Below are 13,092 nucleotides of genomic sequence, written 5' to 3'. Positions count from 1 at the left end.
GGCAGTGACTGTGGATGTGGTGTACACCAGCAGCAAAGTGCGCCACCCTACGCAACTACGCACTCACCCACCAACCACCCACACGTGCCGCGCTCCCACAACATGACTCACCCTCCCCCCCCCGCTAAAATTTGCAGGCGGGACCCTCCTCCAGAGGATGCCAAGGTACACATGTATGTGGGCATCGGACCCGGGCGGACCAAGATGTTCACGGCTATCGATGAACATGCCAACGTGACATCTTGCTCCTCCAAGGAATTCCACGCCATGTCGGGGTCCAAGCGGCGGGAGGGGGTCATTGCGAAGTGGCACGCAAAGGCCCCGGACTATGTCAAGAAGCTGCACCAGTGAGTGGTGATTGGTTTGTGGAGTTAATGCAGGGGTATGCCTCGCAGGGGCAGGCACTGTGTCACGACACCTCGCATCGCTCCAACTGTACCAACCCTCTTGCTCAAACCCTTCTTCCCGCAGGTGCCCTTCCTATAAGACAGCGAGCACAGAGGTGCTCCTGTCGCGGGTCGCGAAGATCGTCCCAGACCTGCGAGAGGGCCTGGCCTGGCACCGGGACAAGAAGCCATTCCGGAAGCTCCGGCACCAGGCCTACGTCGGCAGGGAGCGGGCAATCACCCGGCTGGCGGAGCAGTTCCGCGCTCCCCCCGGCATGACTACAATTGTCGGCGTGGGCAACTGGTCGGCCCAGGACCGGGGGGGCATCATGCGGGGTACTCCGCCTGGGCCTTGGATACGCTTCTTGCGGCGCCTGCGGCGGGTGTGCAGGGTGGTGGTGGTGGTCGACGAACACAGGTCATCAAAGCTGTGTTGCGCCTGTCACGCCACCCTGCACGCCCACCAGTACGTGCGGGTGCGCAATGGCGAGGAGAAGCTGGTGGACGTGTGGGACACCAAGCGGTGTGTCAACAAGGGCTGCAGAGTCCATGTTGTCAACCGCGACGTGAACGGAGCGGCCAACATGCTGATGCTAACCAAGTGCTTTTTTGAGAATGCACTTCGTCCCACAGCATTTGGTGGCCCCCCTGCTTAGTCTTCTCCCGCCCTCCCACCCCCTCTGGTTCGCCATTAGAGGCAACCAACTGCGCCAGTCAGATCCCGTTCGCGGGAAGCAGCTGTGCAACCGGCGCAAGCCCGGTAGCGACATATCTTCGGCTCGTGCGAAGCATATGGCTCCGACACCCATTTGGCCCCAAGACTACAATGTGCTGTTGTTGAAAAGCAAATGAAGGCCCAGGGGAAGTCCGCGGGCCTCGGTAGCCCCCCCTCGCCCGCTCCGTCGAGTGTCTCCGTGACTCGCCTCCTGCTCAATGTGTCCCTGGCCCGCATCGTGCTGTCCCTGAGTGGCATTCTCAACCCCGTACAAAACCTGGTCAGCGGCCAGCTCCTCCTCGGAGTCAGCGTATGGCAGGTTACCAGGGACCTGCTCCGGAGAGCGCTGTACGTGCTCGGATACCTCAGCGCCCCCGTGCAGCTGGCCTGGCTGCAGAGCCTGAGTCGGTACAGCCTGGTCAACGTGCGTAGGTGGCATGTCGCTGCAGGTGAGACCATGGGGGAGGGACCCCGAGGGCCCGGTCGGGCCCCGGACACGTTGCCACCACCTTGTGTGTGGGGTGGAGGGCCTTGGCGGGAGGGCCCTGCCCAGCCCTCTCCAAGGCCTGCCTGGCAGACCGAGCGCACCGCCAGCGCGGCTCCGCGTTCAGTCCAGTACAGCAAGACCCCGATCGTGGGGGTCTTGCTGTACTGAGGTCTCTGGAGCATGTCTCGCCCAGGATGTCGTTGCACTGCCGCAGTCTTCCCTCCACGCCTCCCCGCCCCCCTCTTCCCACCAACCCACCCCATCCCACCACCCCCCTCCCTCTACAAAAACATCAGCCGCGTGCGTCGGGTACGGCGTGGTGCAGGGGGTGCGCAGGCGGCTGGCGGACGCTCGCGACGAGGGCGCGCGCGTGCGCGCGCGCCTGGCGCTGCGCATGTCCGAGGCCAAGTCCTATTTCGAGTGGAGCGTGCTGGCGACCAAGCTGGACGCGGCGCGTGGCGCGGACCCCGCGGCGCGCCGCCGCGCCGAGGCCCGCCTCTACGATCGCCGCCTGCTGCGCGAGAAGGTGGCGCACCTGCGCAAGGTGCGCGCGCTGGGCACGCTGGGCGAGCAGATGTTCGCGCTGCGCGCCGACCTGCTCCGCGACCTGGGCGGCATGACCTCGCCCGACCTGCACGACCTCTTCCCCGTCTGCCCTGAGCCCATCCGGGAGTACATCGAGGAGGTGAAGGGCCAGCTGGAGGATGTGGCGGCCTGCGGCGACCTGCCCCTGGCCCAGCGGTCCACCTTCCTGAGGGAGACGCGGCATGCCTTTGGCCGCACCGCCCTCGTCCTCACCGGCTCTGGCGACGTGGCCGGGTTCCACCTGGGCGTCGTGCGGGCGCTGCTGGAGCACTTCATGCTGCCGCGCGTCATCGCCGGCACCGGTGCGGGGGCCATAGTGTGTGGGCTCATGGCCACGCGCAACGACGCGCAGCTGGCGCGCCTGCTGAACGGCCTGGACGAAGTGGATGCCGCGCTCTTCTCCACCGCTGCTGGCCAACTGGGCGGCGCGGGCGGCCTGCTGCGGATCGCGCTCAGCGGCGGCTGCTATGCGTCCCCCGGCGGGGGCGACGCGGTCGATTCGAGTGCGCCTTCCTATGCAGGCGCCTCCACATCGGCCCCCGGCCACCCCCCCCGCTGTGACCCGCACCCCGAGCGACCCGCGGCGCGAGGCGGCGCTGCTGCGCCTGCGTCACGCGCTGGGCGACCTGACCTTCATGCAGGCCTTCAATGCCACGGGCCGCGTGCTCAACCTGGCGGTGGCGGGGTTGGGCGGCCCGCGCGCGCCGCCGCGCCTGCTCAACTACCTCACCGCGCCGCACGTCTTCGTGTGGAGCGCGGTGGCCGCGGCCACCGGCGCCGCGCCGGCCGGCGCGGGACTGGTGGCGCTCGGCCCCGACGGCCCCGTGCGCGTGGACGCGGCGCGGCGGGGCGCCACGCCGCGCCCCGCCCCCGCCGCCCTGCCGCTGCACGCGGTGAGCGAGATGTTCAGCGCCAACCACTTCATTGTGTCCCAGGCCTCGCCGCTGGTGGTGCCGCTGCTGCGCGCCGCGCGAGCGGCGGGGCGGCCGGGCGCAGCCCTGGGCGCCGAGCTGAAGCACCGCACGCGCCAGCTGCTGGAGGCGGCGCCAGGGGTCGGTGACGCCGTGCCCCTGCTCCGCGCGCTCGCTGCGGAGTGGACGGGGGACGTGACCATCAGCCCGGGCGACGCGCTGCGCCACGCGCGCGACGTGCTGGCCGGCGGCGGCGGCGGGCGCGGCGGGCTGCGCGCCGGCGCGCGCGCCGGCGAGCTCGCGGCCTGGGCCAAGCTGTCGGCGGTGCAGTGCAACTGCGGCATCGAGGCCACGCTGGACGCCTGCATCCACCAGGTCGCCACCTGGGAGCGCGCCGCGGCGCGCCAGCGCGCCGAGGCAGCGGGGGATGGTGGGGAGGCGGGGGAGGAGGAGGGGGCCAAGGGGCCGGCGGCGTTTGAAGCCAATGCAGCCGAGGCGCTGGCGGGGTCAGGGGCGCGGGCTGAACACCGCCCTGCAGGTGGTGCAGACCCCCCGGTGCCGGAGTCCCTCCACGCAAACGGCAAGAACCCATCGACGCCGCGCTCTGCACCGCGCTCGCGCTCGGTCAGCTTCGTGGCGCTAGAAAGCGCGGCGGCTCCGCAGCGCTCGCCGAGCCTGCGCTTACTGGAGGCGGCGGGCGCCCCCCCGCCGCCCTGCGCCGACGAGCTGTACGATGCGGCGGAGGACTGCCTGCCGCTGCTGGAGGAGCGCACCGCGCCGGGCGGCGCGGAGGCGGCTGGCCTTGCAGCCGCCTCCGCACACGCCTGCACAGACGACAGTGCCAACGTGCTGGCGGGGCTGACGCCGCTGGCGCGCCGCCGGCGCGTCGCGGCGCGCATGTCGCGCCAGGGGTCCGGGTCGGGCGGCAGCCGCGCGCGCCAGCTGGCGCGCCGCGGCGCGCTGCCCTCCTCCCTGGGCCTGGACGTCGTGGCGCCCTGAGATCGGAGGTGGAGCCACGGGGAAGTTTTTGGCGCCTCAGATCCACGTCCGTCCATGGACCTCCCAGACGAACGAGCAGCGACCTGCATGAATAAGAGCGAGCAGCGAGGCGGTGGCGGCCAACACGCTGCCGCCATCCGAGTGTGCATCGATGCCTGCCAGTGTCGACGTTCCTCCAACCGTACCACTTGTCGACCCTCCTTGCCATGCACCGACCTGGGTGTGCGGCGACTGACCGACACCCCACGTGGCGGGCAGACCCAGTCCAGTCCCCGAGAACACACTGAATCCCTTGGGATCATGCGCTCCCCAGGCGTCGCTCCCTCCCTGTGGAACCGCCCTGTGATGTGCCCCCCTCGTTTTCCTCGTCTCCTTTTTGCGTCCCTCAGCGAGACACCCTTTCTTCCCACCCGGTGCATTCATCCTGTGAGTGTGTGGAGGGGGCACGGCACGGCGCGGACAGCAGGCACCGCCGGGTCGTTCTCCTCTAGATATGGGGACCTCGGTCCCCGGTGCCAGCCGCCGTGCCTGGCTTCCCCCCCTGCTCAATGCAATCCGAGAGTGCCCCCGCGCCGACAGCACTCAGTCCCCGCTGCTCCTCGCTCTGTACTTGCGCTTAGAGATGCCTCCCCATTAGCGTGTGCTCCCTAGCATTCACTGCCACCCATTTTTGGAACATTGACTAGTCAGAGTCGGAGTCAGGACCAAAAACCGCCTTCTTGGGAAGGGCCTTACGGCCCAGAGCGCCCTTTGCCTTGAAGCTGAGGCCGGGCGTGGGGGCGGGGGGTGGCTCCGCGGGCAGGCTGGGGGGCGGGGGTGTTGGGAGGGTAGGAGGTGGTGGTATAGGAGGCAAGGGGGAAGCGTCGGGGTCGGAGGGCAGAGGAGGCATGTCGTGTGCAGCTGTGGAGGGTGGGTGGGGAAGAGAAGCTTCGGATGCAGTCTCCGGCCCTGACGCTGCTGGGTGCGAAGGCGGAGCAGCCCCTGATAGGCCAGCCGCCCTGGCTGCCGCCAAAGACCTGTGTGATGATGCGTGCGGGGAGTGTTGGGCAGGGGCATCGTTGTCCCGCCACAAGACACACGCACATGCTGGAGTAGACATATAATTATCACCTCGGCGCTGTCCCACTCACTGCTCCGTTAGGGCCGCCAGCTCCCTGTCGGCCTCCTTCCTTCGCCGCCTGTCGCGGTCCTTCTTCCCGCGCGCGGCCAGCATGGCGTGCGTCTCCGCCATGCGCTTGCGGTGGTGGTGGTCGTAGGAGGAAAGGTGCTCGTCCAGCTGCATGGCGGTCTGGTACTGCTTGTTGCATATCTGGGACCGGAGGAGGAAGGGAGGACATTTCTGAATGGGGGGGCCACGGTCTGGCCGTGCCTCCTGGCAGGAGTCGCATGCTGGGCATCCAGAGGCCCATGTGGCCACTTGGTCGGCGGGATCTTTGACCGCTTTCAATGCGCAGAAACCCTCCTTCGATGCAGACCGCCGTCGCACAGCACCTCGCAGAAGAAGGTGCGCAGGATGTCGACCACTTCCTCCCGGATCAGCTGCACGCGCTCCGACTCGGCCTGTGGGGGCGAGAGAGGGGATGTGTGGGGGAGGGACCAAGAGCGCCCAGCCAGGCAAAGATTGTGAGAGATGGAGAGGGTGTCTTGAACACGAGGTCAACCACACCTCCAAGGAATCTCCAGCCTAGCTGGCCCAGAGACCACCACCACCGTAGGACTTCACCAACATGAAACCCACACCCAAGACGTAACGTCAGTTCTCAGCGCACCTCCCTCCGTATTCGGCGCCCTTCGTCCTCGTCTGCCTGCATCTCCACCTCTAGTGCGCGGCGGCTTGAAACGCTTGTGTACTGTGAGTCTACCTCGCCGCGTCCCAGCCCCGCCCGCACGCCGTTGTCCCCGGCTTCCAGGGGGATGGGCTCCGCGCGGCCCTGGCCCCGCGCCCCCAAGCCGCCCCCCCTCCAGCCCATGCGCTCTAGCAGGCGGTAGCCCAGGTTGTGGGCCGGGAGGGGTTCGGCCAGGGAGATGCGCTGGGTGGCACTCCAGTCCATGCCGTCCTCTATCCTGTGATCCATCGGAAGCCTGCATGGGGTCGTGGGGCGTGGTGACGCATGGAGGTACTAGGGATGTTCATGGGACTGGCCTCTGGGAAGTGGTGGCATCGGTTCTGCCATAGGGGTCCCGGAAGACCCTGCCAGCAGGTGTCGAAGGACTCTCCGAGCCTGGAATCATGCCAAGACCTGAAGTCGTCATCGTCCAGGTTTGCGAGCTCGGCCAGCTCATCGATCTCCCTCCTCTTCCTCGCCGCAGAGAAGTCCTCCCCCCTCCCAGCCTGGAGACGGGTGTCCACCACGGCAGGGACGCCTCCCTGCATCGCACTAGCTGGATCTCAAGCCCGCCTTTATGCCATATTTCGAGGTAGACTGCACCTGCACTCGAAGAACTTGTTTCAGCTTCGTCGAAGGGTACTCCTCATGCAGTCCTGCAGTCCGCTTGATGGCCGGGCCGATCGCGCGCGCGAGGTGGGATGAGGGGGGTGTCGCATCCCACCGCACGATCGTAATACTGCACCCCCACCACCGCATTACCGCGACGAAGTCGGCTCCGCCGCGCGACTTCAAACAAAACTCTGATAATCTGCCGGGGCCAAGCTCGGGAAGCGGCGGAAGGGGGAGTGCCACCTCAGGATAAGATATGCAGCAGGCGGTGGCCTTCGGCAGCAGCCATGCGCTTGCGCTTCGGCCTACCAAAGTGCACACGGCGCCACGGGTGAGTATGTGCTGTGTATGTGGTGCGTTGACGTCCCTCTCGCTGTACGCATTCGTGCCGACTCTGCTTCCACGGGACCTCCCCCGCAGGGACGGTGTGTGCCGTCTCACGTAGCCTGCGCCAAGAAGAACATCCATCCCGAATGGTTTGAGGAATCCCGGGTCATCTGCAACGGAGAGGAGGTCCTTGTGACCAGCGGCACGAAGCCCAACTACACAGGTGAGATTAGCTTGGCACATGTGGCACATTGCAGACGCATGCCTTGGTAGGAGGAAGGTAATGTGCATGTTGCTCTTTCATTTATCAATGTCGTTGGCCTTCCACCAAGTATTGCAATGTGAGAGCCAGTGACGAGAGGGAGGCAGCACGGCATCCCACATTCACCAATAAAAAGCCCTGCCCCTCGTGTGCAGTGGAGATCTGGTCTGGCAACCACCCCTTCTACCGGGGCGTCAACTCGACCATGGTAACAGACGAGGGCCGCGTCAGCCGGTTCCGGAAGCGCTTTGCGGGCCTGGAGGCGCTCAATAAGATCTCCGGAGGCGAGACGGTGATTGGTGGAAAGGGCGGCGCCCGCCCCGCCACGCTGGATGACGACAGTGATGATGAGGGTGTAGCGGTGGCCGCCAAGCCCGTGGTCAAGCCCAAGCAGAAGAAGAAGAAGTAGTGCCTGGCGGTCCCTGCGCCTGTCCAGCTTACCCTCGTCTGCTCCTGGGCGGCATTGTGTGAAGCAATGGTACATGCCCCTTCAGGCGAGCTGTCGACCGTGGGAGGCAGTCAGGGACGTGGGGTGTGTCAACAAAGCAAGAGTGGGTCGTGCAGGGCACTGTGAGGCACCGCATGGAGGGTCCAGAGCGTTTGTGGATGTATCTCGCAAGATTGTTCAGGGGTGGGAATGGGGACCCTTTGCCGCAGCAGCCGTCGCCTGAGTGTCCGGGAGGGCCATTCCTGGGGAGCCGAGGTCTGGCCGAGAGGCGCCATTGCCGCCGGGGAAACTTGGTCCAGCCGAAAGGTCATGCCGAAGAAGGTGCGCCTCAGACCTCAAAGGCGGCGCGGCGCGTGCCACGCCGCGAGGTCACCCTGGCCCTCGGGGAGGCACGCCCCTTCACCGGGGTGGCGGCGCCGCTGGAGGTGCCCGGGCGGCCCCTCTTGACCCCGGACACCCCGGGCGACACGACGGTGGGGAGCTTGAGCCCCGTGGTCGGCAGGTCGACGCCCAGCGCCGGCAGTGCGTTGCCTGGGCCGGAGGGTGGGGTGGGTGGGTGAGGGATGCTGCACACCTGCCGCCACGCTGCACTGCGCTACGCGCGGCACACCCATGCTGGGGGCCTCTGCCCGACGACCCTCGGTCTGCAGACGCAAGTGCCACGGGGCGGCGACACCCCGAAACGCACAGACACACACCTGCGTCGCGGTTCTCCTCCCCGGGGTCGTCCTCGCCGTGCATGCCCTCCCCCTGCGCAGCCTCCTCGCTCCCCTCCTCGGATCCCCGCGGCGACGAGGAGGGCTCTGCCTCCAGCGGCACGACCTCCTGCGTGGCCGGCACCGAGGCCGCGCCCTGGGACTCGGTCCCAGCGACCCCGCCCCGCGCCGCGTGGAGGGCGGCCAGCAGCTGGGGGTGGGCCGGAGTGCGCAGGTCCGCCACCTGCCCGGCGGAGGGGACCCACCGCGTCCTCTTGCACGGCACCGCACCTGGGAGAGGGAGCAGGAGGGTGGGAGTGTGAGGGGTGTCCGGGGTCGGTGATGAGCCTCTGTTCCAGTGGGAGGGCGGCAACCACCCTCGCGCCCCGTCGGCACCCTGTCCACTCCGGTGCAGCACCTTTCTGGGCGTCCAGCTGGTACTTGGTGCCCAGGGCCGACCCCGCGTCGGCCTGCACCGCCGCCAAGCCGTCGCCGACGGCCGCCGCCGTCTCGCGCAGCGCGGCGTCGGCGGCGGCGTTGAGAGCCTGGAGGGCAGCGGCGCGCTCCTCGTCCTGCGCCAGCTGGCGCCCGGCCTCGGCATGCCGTGCCTCGCCGACGTGCGCGGCCGCCGCGGCCGCAGCGGCCAGCTGCTCGCTCGCGTCGCACGCCGCACGGTCCACAGCCTCGCGCGCCGCGCTGCCGGCCTTGTCCTCGGCCGCGGTGTTGTCGCCGAAGAGCTGGATAGCCTGGTCCGCTGCCTGGCCGGCCAGGCCGTCCACAATACTGAAGGCCAGGCGGGACGCCTCGTTGGCGGCCCGCGTAGCCTCCAAGCCGGCGCCCAACCGCGCTGCGCCCGCGTCGGCGGCCTCCCGCGCGCCTTCTGCGGCCGCGTCCAGCCTCGCACCGGCATCGGTGGCGCCTTCTTGGACGCCGGCGAGCACCACCGCGGTCCGTGCCGCATCGCCCTCGATGCGCGCCGCCAGCGTGGCGGCCGCGCCCTCCAGCCGCGCCTCGGCGCCGCTCACAAACTCGCCGGCGGCGGAGGCCAGCGCCTTCAGGAGCTCCGCGCGCCCCGCGGCCAGCGCCTCGGCCAGCTCCCGCCTCGCCACCTCCAGCGAGGCGAGCGACGCCGCCGAGGCGGTCGCCGCGGCCTCGCCCACCTTGCCCGCACCGGCCGCCGCGGCCGCCAGCCCCTCGACCCCCGCCGCCGCCACCTGCTCCAGCCCCTCGCGGTCGCGTGCGGCGGCCGCGGCGGCCTCACCCGCCAGCTCGCCCAGTCGCTCCTCGACCCGGGCCAGCTCGGCGGCCGCGGCGCCGCCCGCCGCCGCCATGCGCGCGCGCGCGGCCTCGCACTCCGTCCGCGCGCCGGCCAGCCGCTCCGAGCGCGCGGAAGCCGCCGCCTCTGCGGCAGCCTCGAAAGCTGCCCGTGCGGCCTCCATACCCCCGCTCCCCGCCGCCGACATGAGGTCCAATGCCCGACCGGCCTCCGCCTCGTCAGCTGCCAGCCGCTCGCGCCGCATGGCGCGGCGTGCCGCCTCCTCGCCCCACATGCGGCCGGCCTCCTGGGTGGCCTGGGCCGCCCGCGCCGTCCCCGCCTCCAGCGCCGTCCGCGCCGTCGCCACGCGCTCCTGCAGCCGGGCTCGCAGCCCGCTGACCACCTCCCAGTTGCCGTCCTCCAGCGCCTGTTTGGCCTCGACGCGAGTGAACAGGAGGGCAAGGTCCGCCGCCGCGGCCGTCAGCTCTGTCGTCAGCCGCGAGGCGTGGTCTGCGGTAATTGTGTGGCACGGCGGTGGGTGTTTTGGGTGGGAAGCCCGAGGTACTTCAGCAAGGAGGGGTCGCGATGCGGACGGTGCGGTGCCTCGACTATCATGCTGCAGGAAGTCCTGCGGGTACGACCAAGGTGCCGTCGTATCCCCTCCTACACACTGCCCCGCACCTGCCAACGCCGCCTCGTGCCGCTGCTGGCAGAGGATGAGGTGATCGCGCTCCTCGATGCGCACCTGGGCCTCCTCCAGCTCGCCACGCAGCACGGCAGCCGCCGCCTCGACCTGCTTTGTGAAACGTCAAGGGGACGAGCGAGGCTGTGATGCAGCCCTTTGCAGGCTTCACATCCCTGAGACATATGCCTCTCCTCGTGGATTGTGCTCGAAAGCCTCTCCTCCGCTCCTGCTCATGCATGCTGCTCCCCAACCACATGTTCCTCGGCTTGCCATCCCTCGTCTCTACCCAGCCACTCACAACCCCACACCTTCCCACCTCTTCCAGCCGCTGCTCCAGGACCTGGCGCTGACTCTCGGCCGCGGCGGCCAGCTCAGCCTTCTCTGCCTCGTGCTGTGCGCCGCTGGCCTCTGCGGCTTCTTCAAGTTCCAGGACCCTGGCGCGGGGAGTGAGTGTGATTGTAGGAAAGAGGGCGTAGATCTGCTCAGAGCAAGCCAGGTTGTTATTGTGCATTGCCAAGGCAAGCTGCATTGCACAGCAGACTCTCTGGAAAAGGGGTTCCAAGAGCATTACATCGCCAAGCTCTCAAGTCCCACCTGCCGTTCAGGAACTTCCTCTCCTCGCACTCCTCATCATACTGGGCGGTGGGGATGTACACGCCTGTGGGGAGGCGAACGTTGAGCGTAGGGCGAATGTTGGCAGGCATGGGGTCCATGTCTCCAAGGGTGTATTGATACCCCAGGCCAGACCCCTACTTGGTGGGCCTGCTTGTAAATTGTGGCACCCTGAATGGCCTGATTCCCCCTCCACGACCAGGTCTCCCACAAATGCTGAGCAGCGTCCAGCTCATTCGCCCCAGTAACGCGCCCACCGTTCTTCTCGCGCGTGGCGTTGAGCATCAGCTTCAGCTTCTCGATCTCCACATTCATTTCCTTCAAGTGCGTGGTCTTGGAGATCTTCTGGTTGATCTGCGTTGATGATGGGAGGGAGGGAAGGGGATGCCTGAGCGAGCTGGGCCAGGCAGCGTCGTGTAACAAAGATCTTGTCCCGTGCCTGCAGTTTTTTAACCCCACGCAACATTTATAGGCACCCATGCCATTTGCCGACACAGAGACGGCCTCCTTCTTGTCTCCTCCTAGATGCAGACACACCCCCTTTGCCCCAGTCACCCAATCCAGGCAGGCACATCCTGCCTTCCTTTTTAATACACATCTTACACCCCACCTCTGGCTTGTTCTTGATGTTCTTAGCCCGGTGCGCATATTCCAGCGTGGACAGTGTCTCCTCCTGTGGATGGGTGGGCAGCGTCAGGTGCGGGTATTGTCCGCCGGGGGTGTGTTAAGTGGGAACCCCTCAACACCTCCCTTCACTTTGCACCCCCCCCCCTCCTCCCCCGCGCCCCCACCCCCATCCCCCCGCGCCCCCACCCCCCCCTAATCATCCCACTCTCCAGCCCCCCACCTGGCACTGCACGGTGGGCGCGATGGTGGCGATGATGCAGGTCTTGGTGCGCCCTCCCAGCGAGTCACGCAGGAGGCGCGTCAGCTTGGAGTCGCGGTAGGGGACATGGCCCTGGCCTTCCACCAGTGCGGTGATGACGCGCCCCAGCGTCAGCAGCGACTTGTTGATGTTGCCGGCCTCCTTGGCGCGCTGCTCCACCGCGCCCGAGCGCGTGATGTTCTCGCTGCCGGCCAGGTCTACCAGGTACAGCTTGCCCACCCGGATCACCTCCTCGCCCTCCGCCAGGATCTCCCTGTTGGAAGTGGGTGTGAAAATTGTGCGTGACGACTTCGCTGAAGGGTGAAGACACAGTGTTTGGGATATGCACCGAGGAAGGGGTGTCGCTGGGACCATCAGCGGTCTCATCGTGCTGCCCGGGCTGCTTTGGAGCCATGGTGCCAAGCGATGCAATCCCCTCGAGATTGGGTGAAGGGGGCTCCGCGAGGCACCAATTGCCTGCTAGGTTTCCATACCAAGGCTGCACCTTCTACACCCCCCTCGCCCCACCCCCCCCACACACACCTGACGCTGACGGTGATGACGAAGACGGTGTGAGAGCGGGAGGACTGCTTGTTCAGCAGCGTCTCGGCCGTGCGCCGCTTGGCGGTGCCCTGGTCCAGCAGGCTGAAGATGTCGGAGGCGGAGCGGACCTGGGCCTCCTCCAGCCCGTTTAGCACCACGCCCGTGCGGTCCTCCAGAATGCGCACCTGGTCAGGTGGGGGTGGTGGGAGCCCTTTGGCTGGGTGGGCGCGGGGTCGAGGGGCAAACATCTACATCAGACGGCCTGATGTCCACCCCTCTCTGCCAGCATGGCCATGCATCCTCATTATTGCCCTCGAATTCCCATTCTACACTCCATAGAGCAGACCTATGTGCGCCATCACCCCAGTCCCTCCTCCCCCCCCTTTCTTTTCCACCTTGGGCGGCTCGCTGCCCAGGGCCAGCAGGTCGGTGACCTCCTCGTTGTACAGCTCCAGGTAGGAGGCCTTGACCGTGAATTCCTGGGCCCCCAGGGACTCCAGGTAGGAGAAAACCTGGTGGATGGCACGTGGGATGACGCCTGCCGAGTCGGTCATCTCGGCCGAGCCCTGCGCCAGATCACCCCCGGTCATGGTGTAGGTCTTGCCCGTGCCCGTCTGCCCTGCAATTGACCAAGTCGGGAAGGGAGGGGGATTGAAGTTCAGCACAAGTCCTGCCACGTGGAAGCTTGGCAGTGCAAAGTGAGATGTGTCACTCTGCATTACAATCAACAAGCATAAGCCAGGCATTACGAGAGCAGAACCCTGGGACCTCACCGTAGGCAAAGATGGTGCAGTTGAATCCCTCCAGCATCTCCTCCACGAGCGGGGCCACGGTGCTGTCGTACAGTCTCTCCTGGGAGGTGTCGCCGGGGAAGACCTG

The 13,092-nt window shown here is 67.3% G+C and overlaps 4 protein-coding genes across 4 annotated transcripts; 2 read left to right on the top strand and 2 right to left on the bottom strand.

Annotated features, from left to right (window-relative positions):
- Window positions 1–4,765: 4,765 nt before the first annotated feature.
- F751_0090 (G patch domain-containing protein 8) lies at window positions 4,766–6,457 on the bottom strand (the record flags this gene model as incomplete). The annotated part of the gene is made up of 5 exons (XM_011402215.1): window positions 4,766–4,886; window positions 5,214–5,392; window positions 5,575–5,643; window positions 5,853–6,165; window positions 6,324–6,457. The coding sequence occupies 5 exons, from the start codon at window positions 6,455–6,457 to the stop codon at window positions 4,766–4,768; spliced, it is 816 nt and encodes a 271-aa protein (XP_011400517.1).
- On the top strand, window positions 5,530–5,814 carry F751_0091 (hypothetical protein; the record flags this gene model as incomplete). The annotated part of the gene is made up of 1 exon (XM_011402216.1): window positions 5,530–5,814. The coding sequence occupies one exon, from the start codon at window positions 5,530–5,532 to the stop codon at window positions 5,812–5,814; it is 285 nt and encodes a 94-aa protein (XP_011400518.1).
- Window positions 6,458–6,777: 320 nt separating the features above from the next.
- F751_0089 (50S ribosomal protein L31, chloroplastic) lies at window positions 6,778–7,519 on the top strand (the record flags this gene model as incomplete). The annotated part of the gene is made up of 3 exons (XM_011402214.1): window positions 6,778–6,852; window positions 6,942–7,071; window positions 7,266–7,519. The coding sequence occupies 3 exons, from the start codon at window positions 6,778–6,780 to the stop codon at window positions 7,517–7,519; spliced, it is 459 nt and encodes a 152-aa protein (XP_011400516.1).
- A 2,600-nt stretch (window positions 7,520–10,119) lies between these two features.
- F751_0088 (125 kDa kinesin-related protein) lies at window positions 10,120–13,065 on the bottom strand (the record flags this gene model as incomplete). The annotated part of the gene is made up of 8 exons (XM_011402213.1): window positions 10,120–10,627; window positions 10,788–10,851; window positions 11,063–11,159; window positions 11,416–11,478; window positions 11,653–11,944; window positions 12,214–12,398; window positions 12,609–12,832; window positions 12,987–13,065. Coding segments are annotated over 8 exons (1,512 nt in total), but the record flags the coding sequence as incomplete, so codon positions are not given.
- Between the last annotated feature and the right edge of the window lie 27 nt (window positions 13,066–13,092).

The sequence above is a fragment of the Auxenochlorella protothecoides genome, assembly GCF_000733215.1.
Source record: "Auxenochlorella protothecoides strain 0710 contig938, whole genome shotgun sequence".
Taxonomy (NCBI): domain Eukaryota; kingdom Viridiplantae; phylum Chlorophyta; class Trebouxiophyceae; order Chlorellales; family Chlorellaceae; genus Auxenochlorella; species Auxenochlorella protothecoides.
This window is presented reverse-complemented; position numbering and strand designations above follow the sequence as displayed.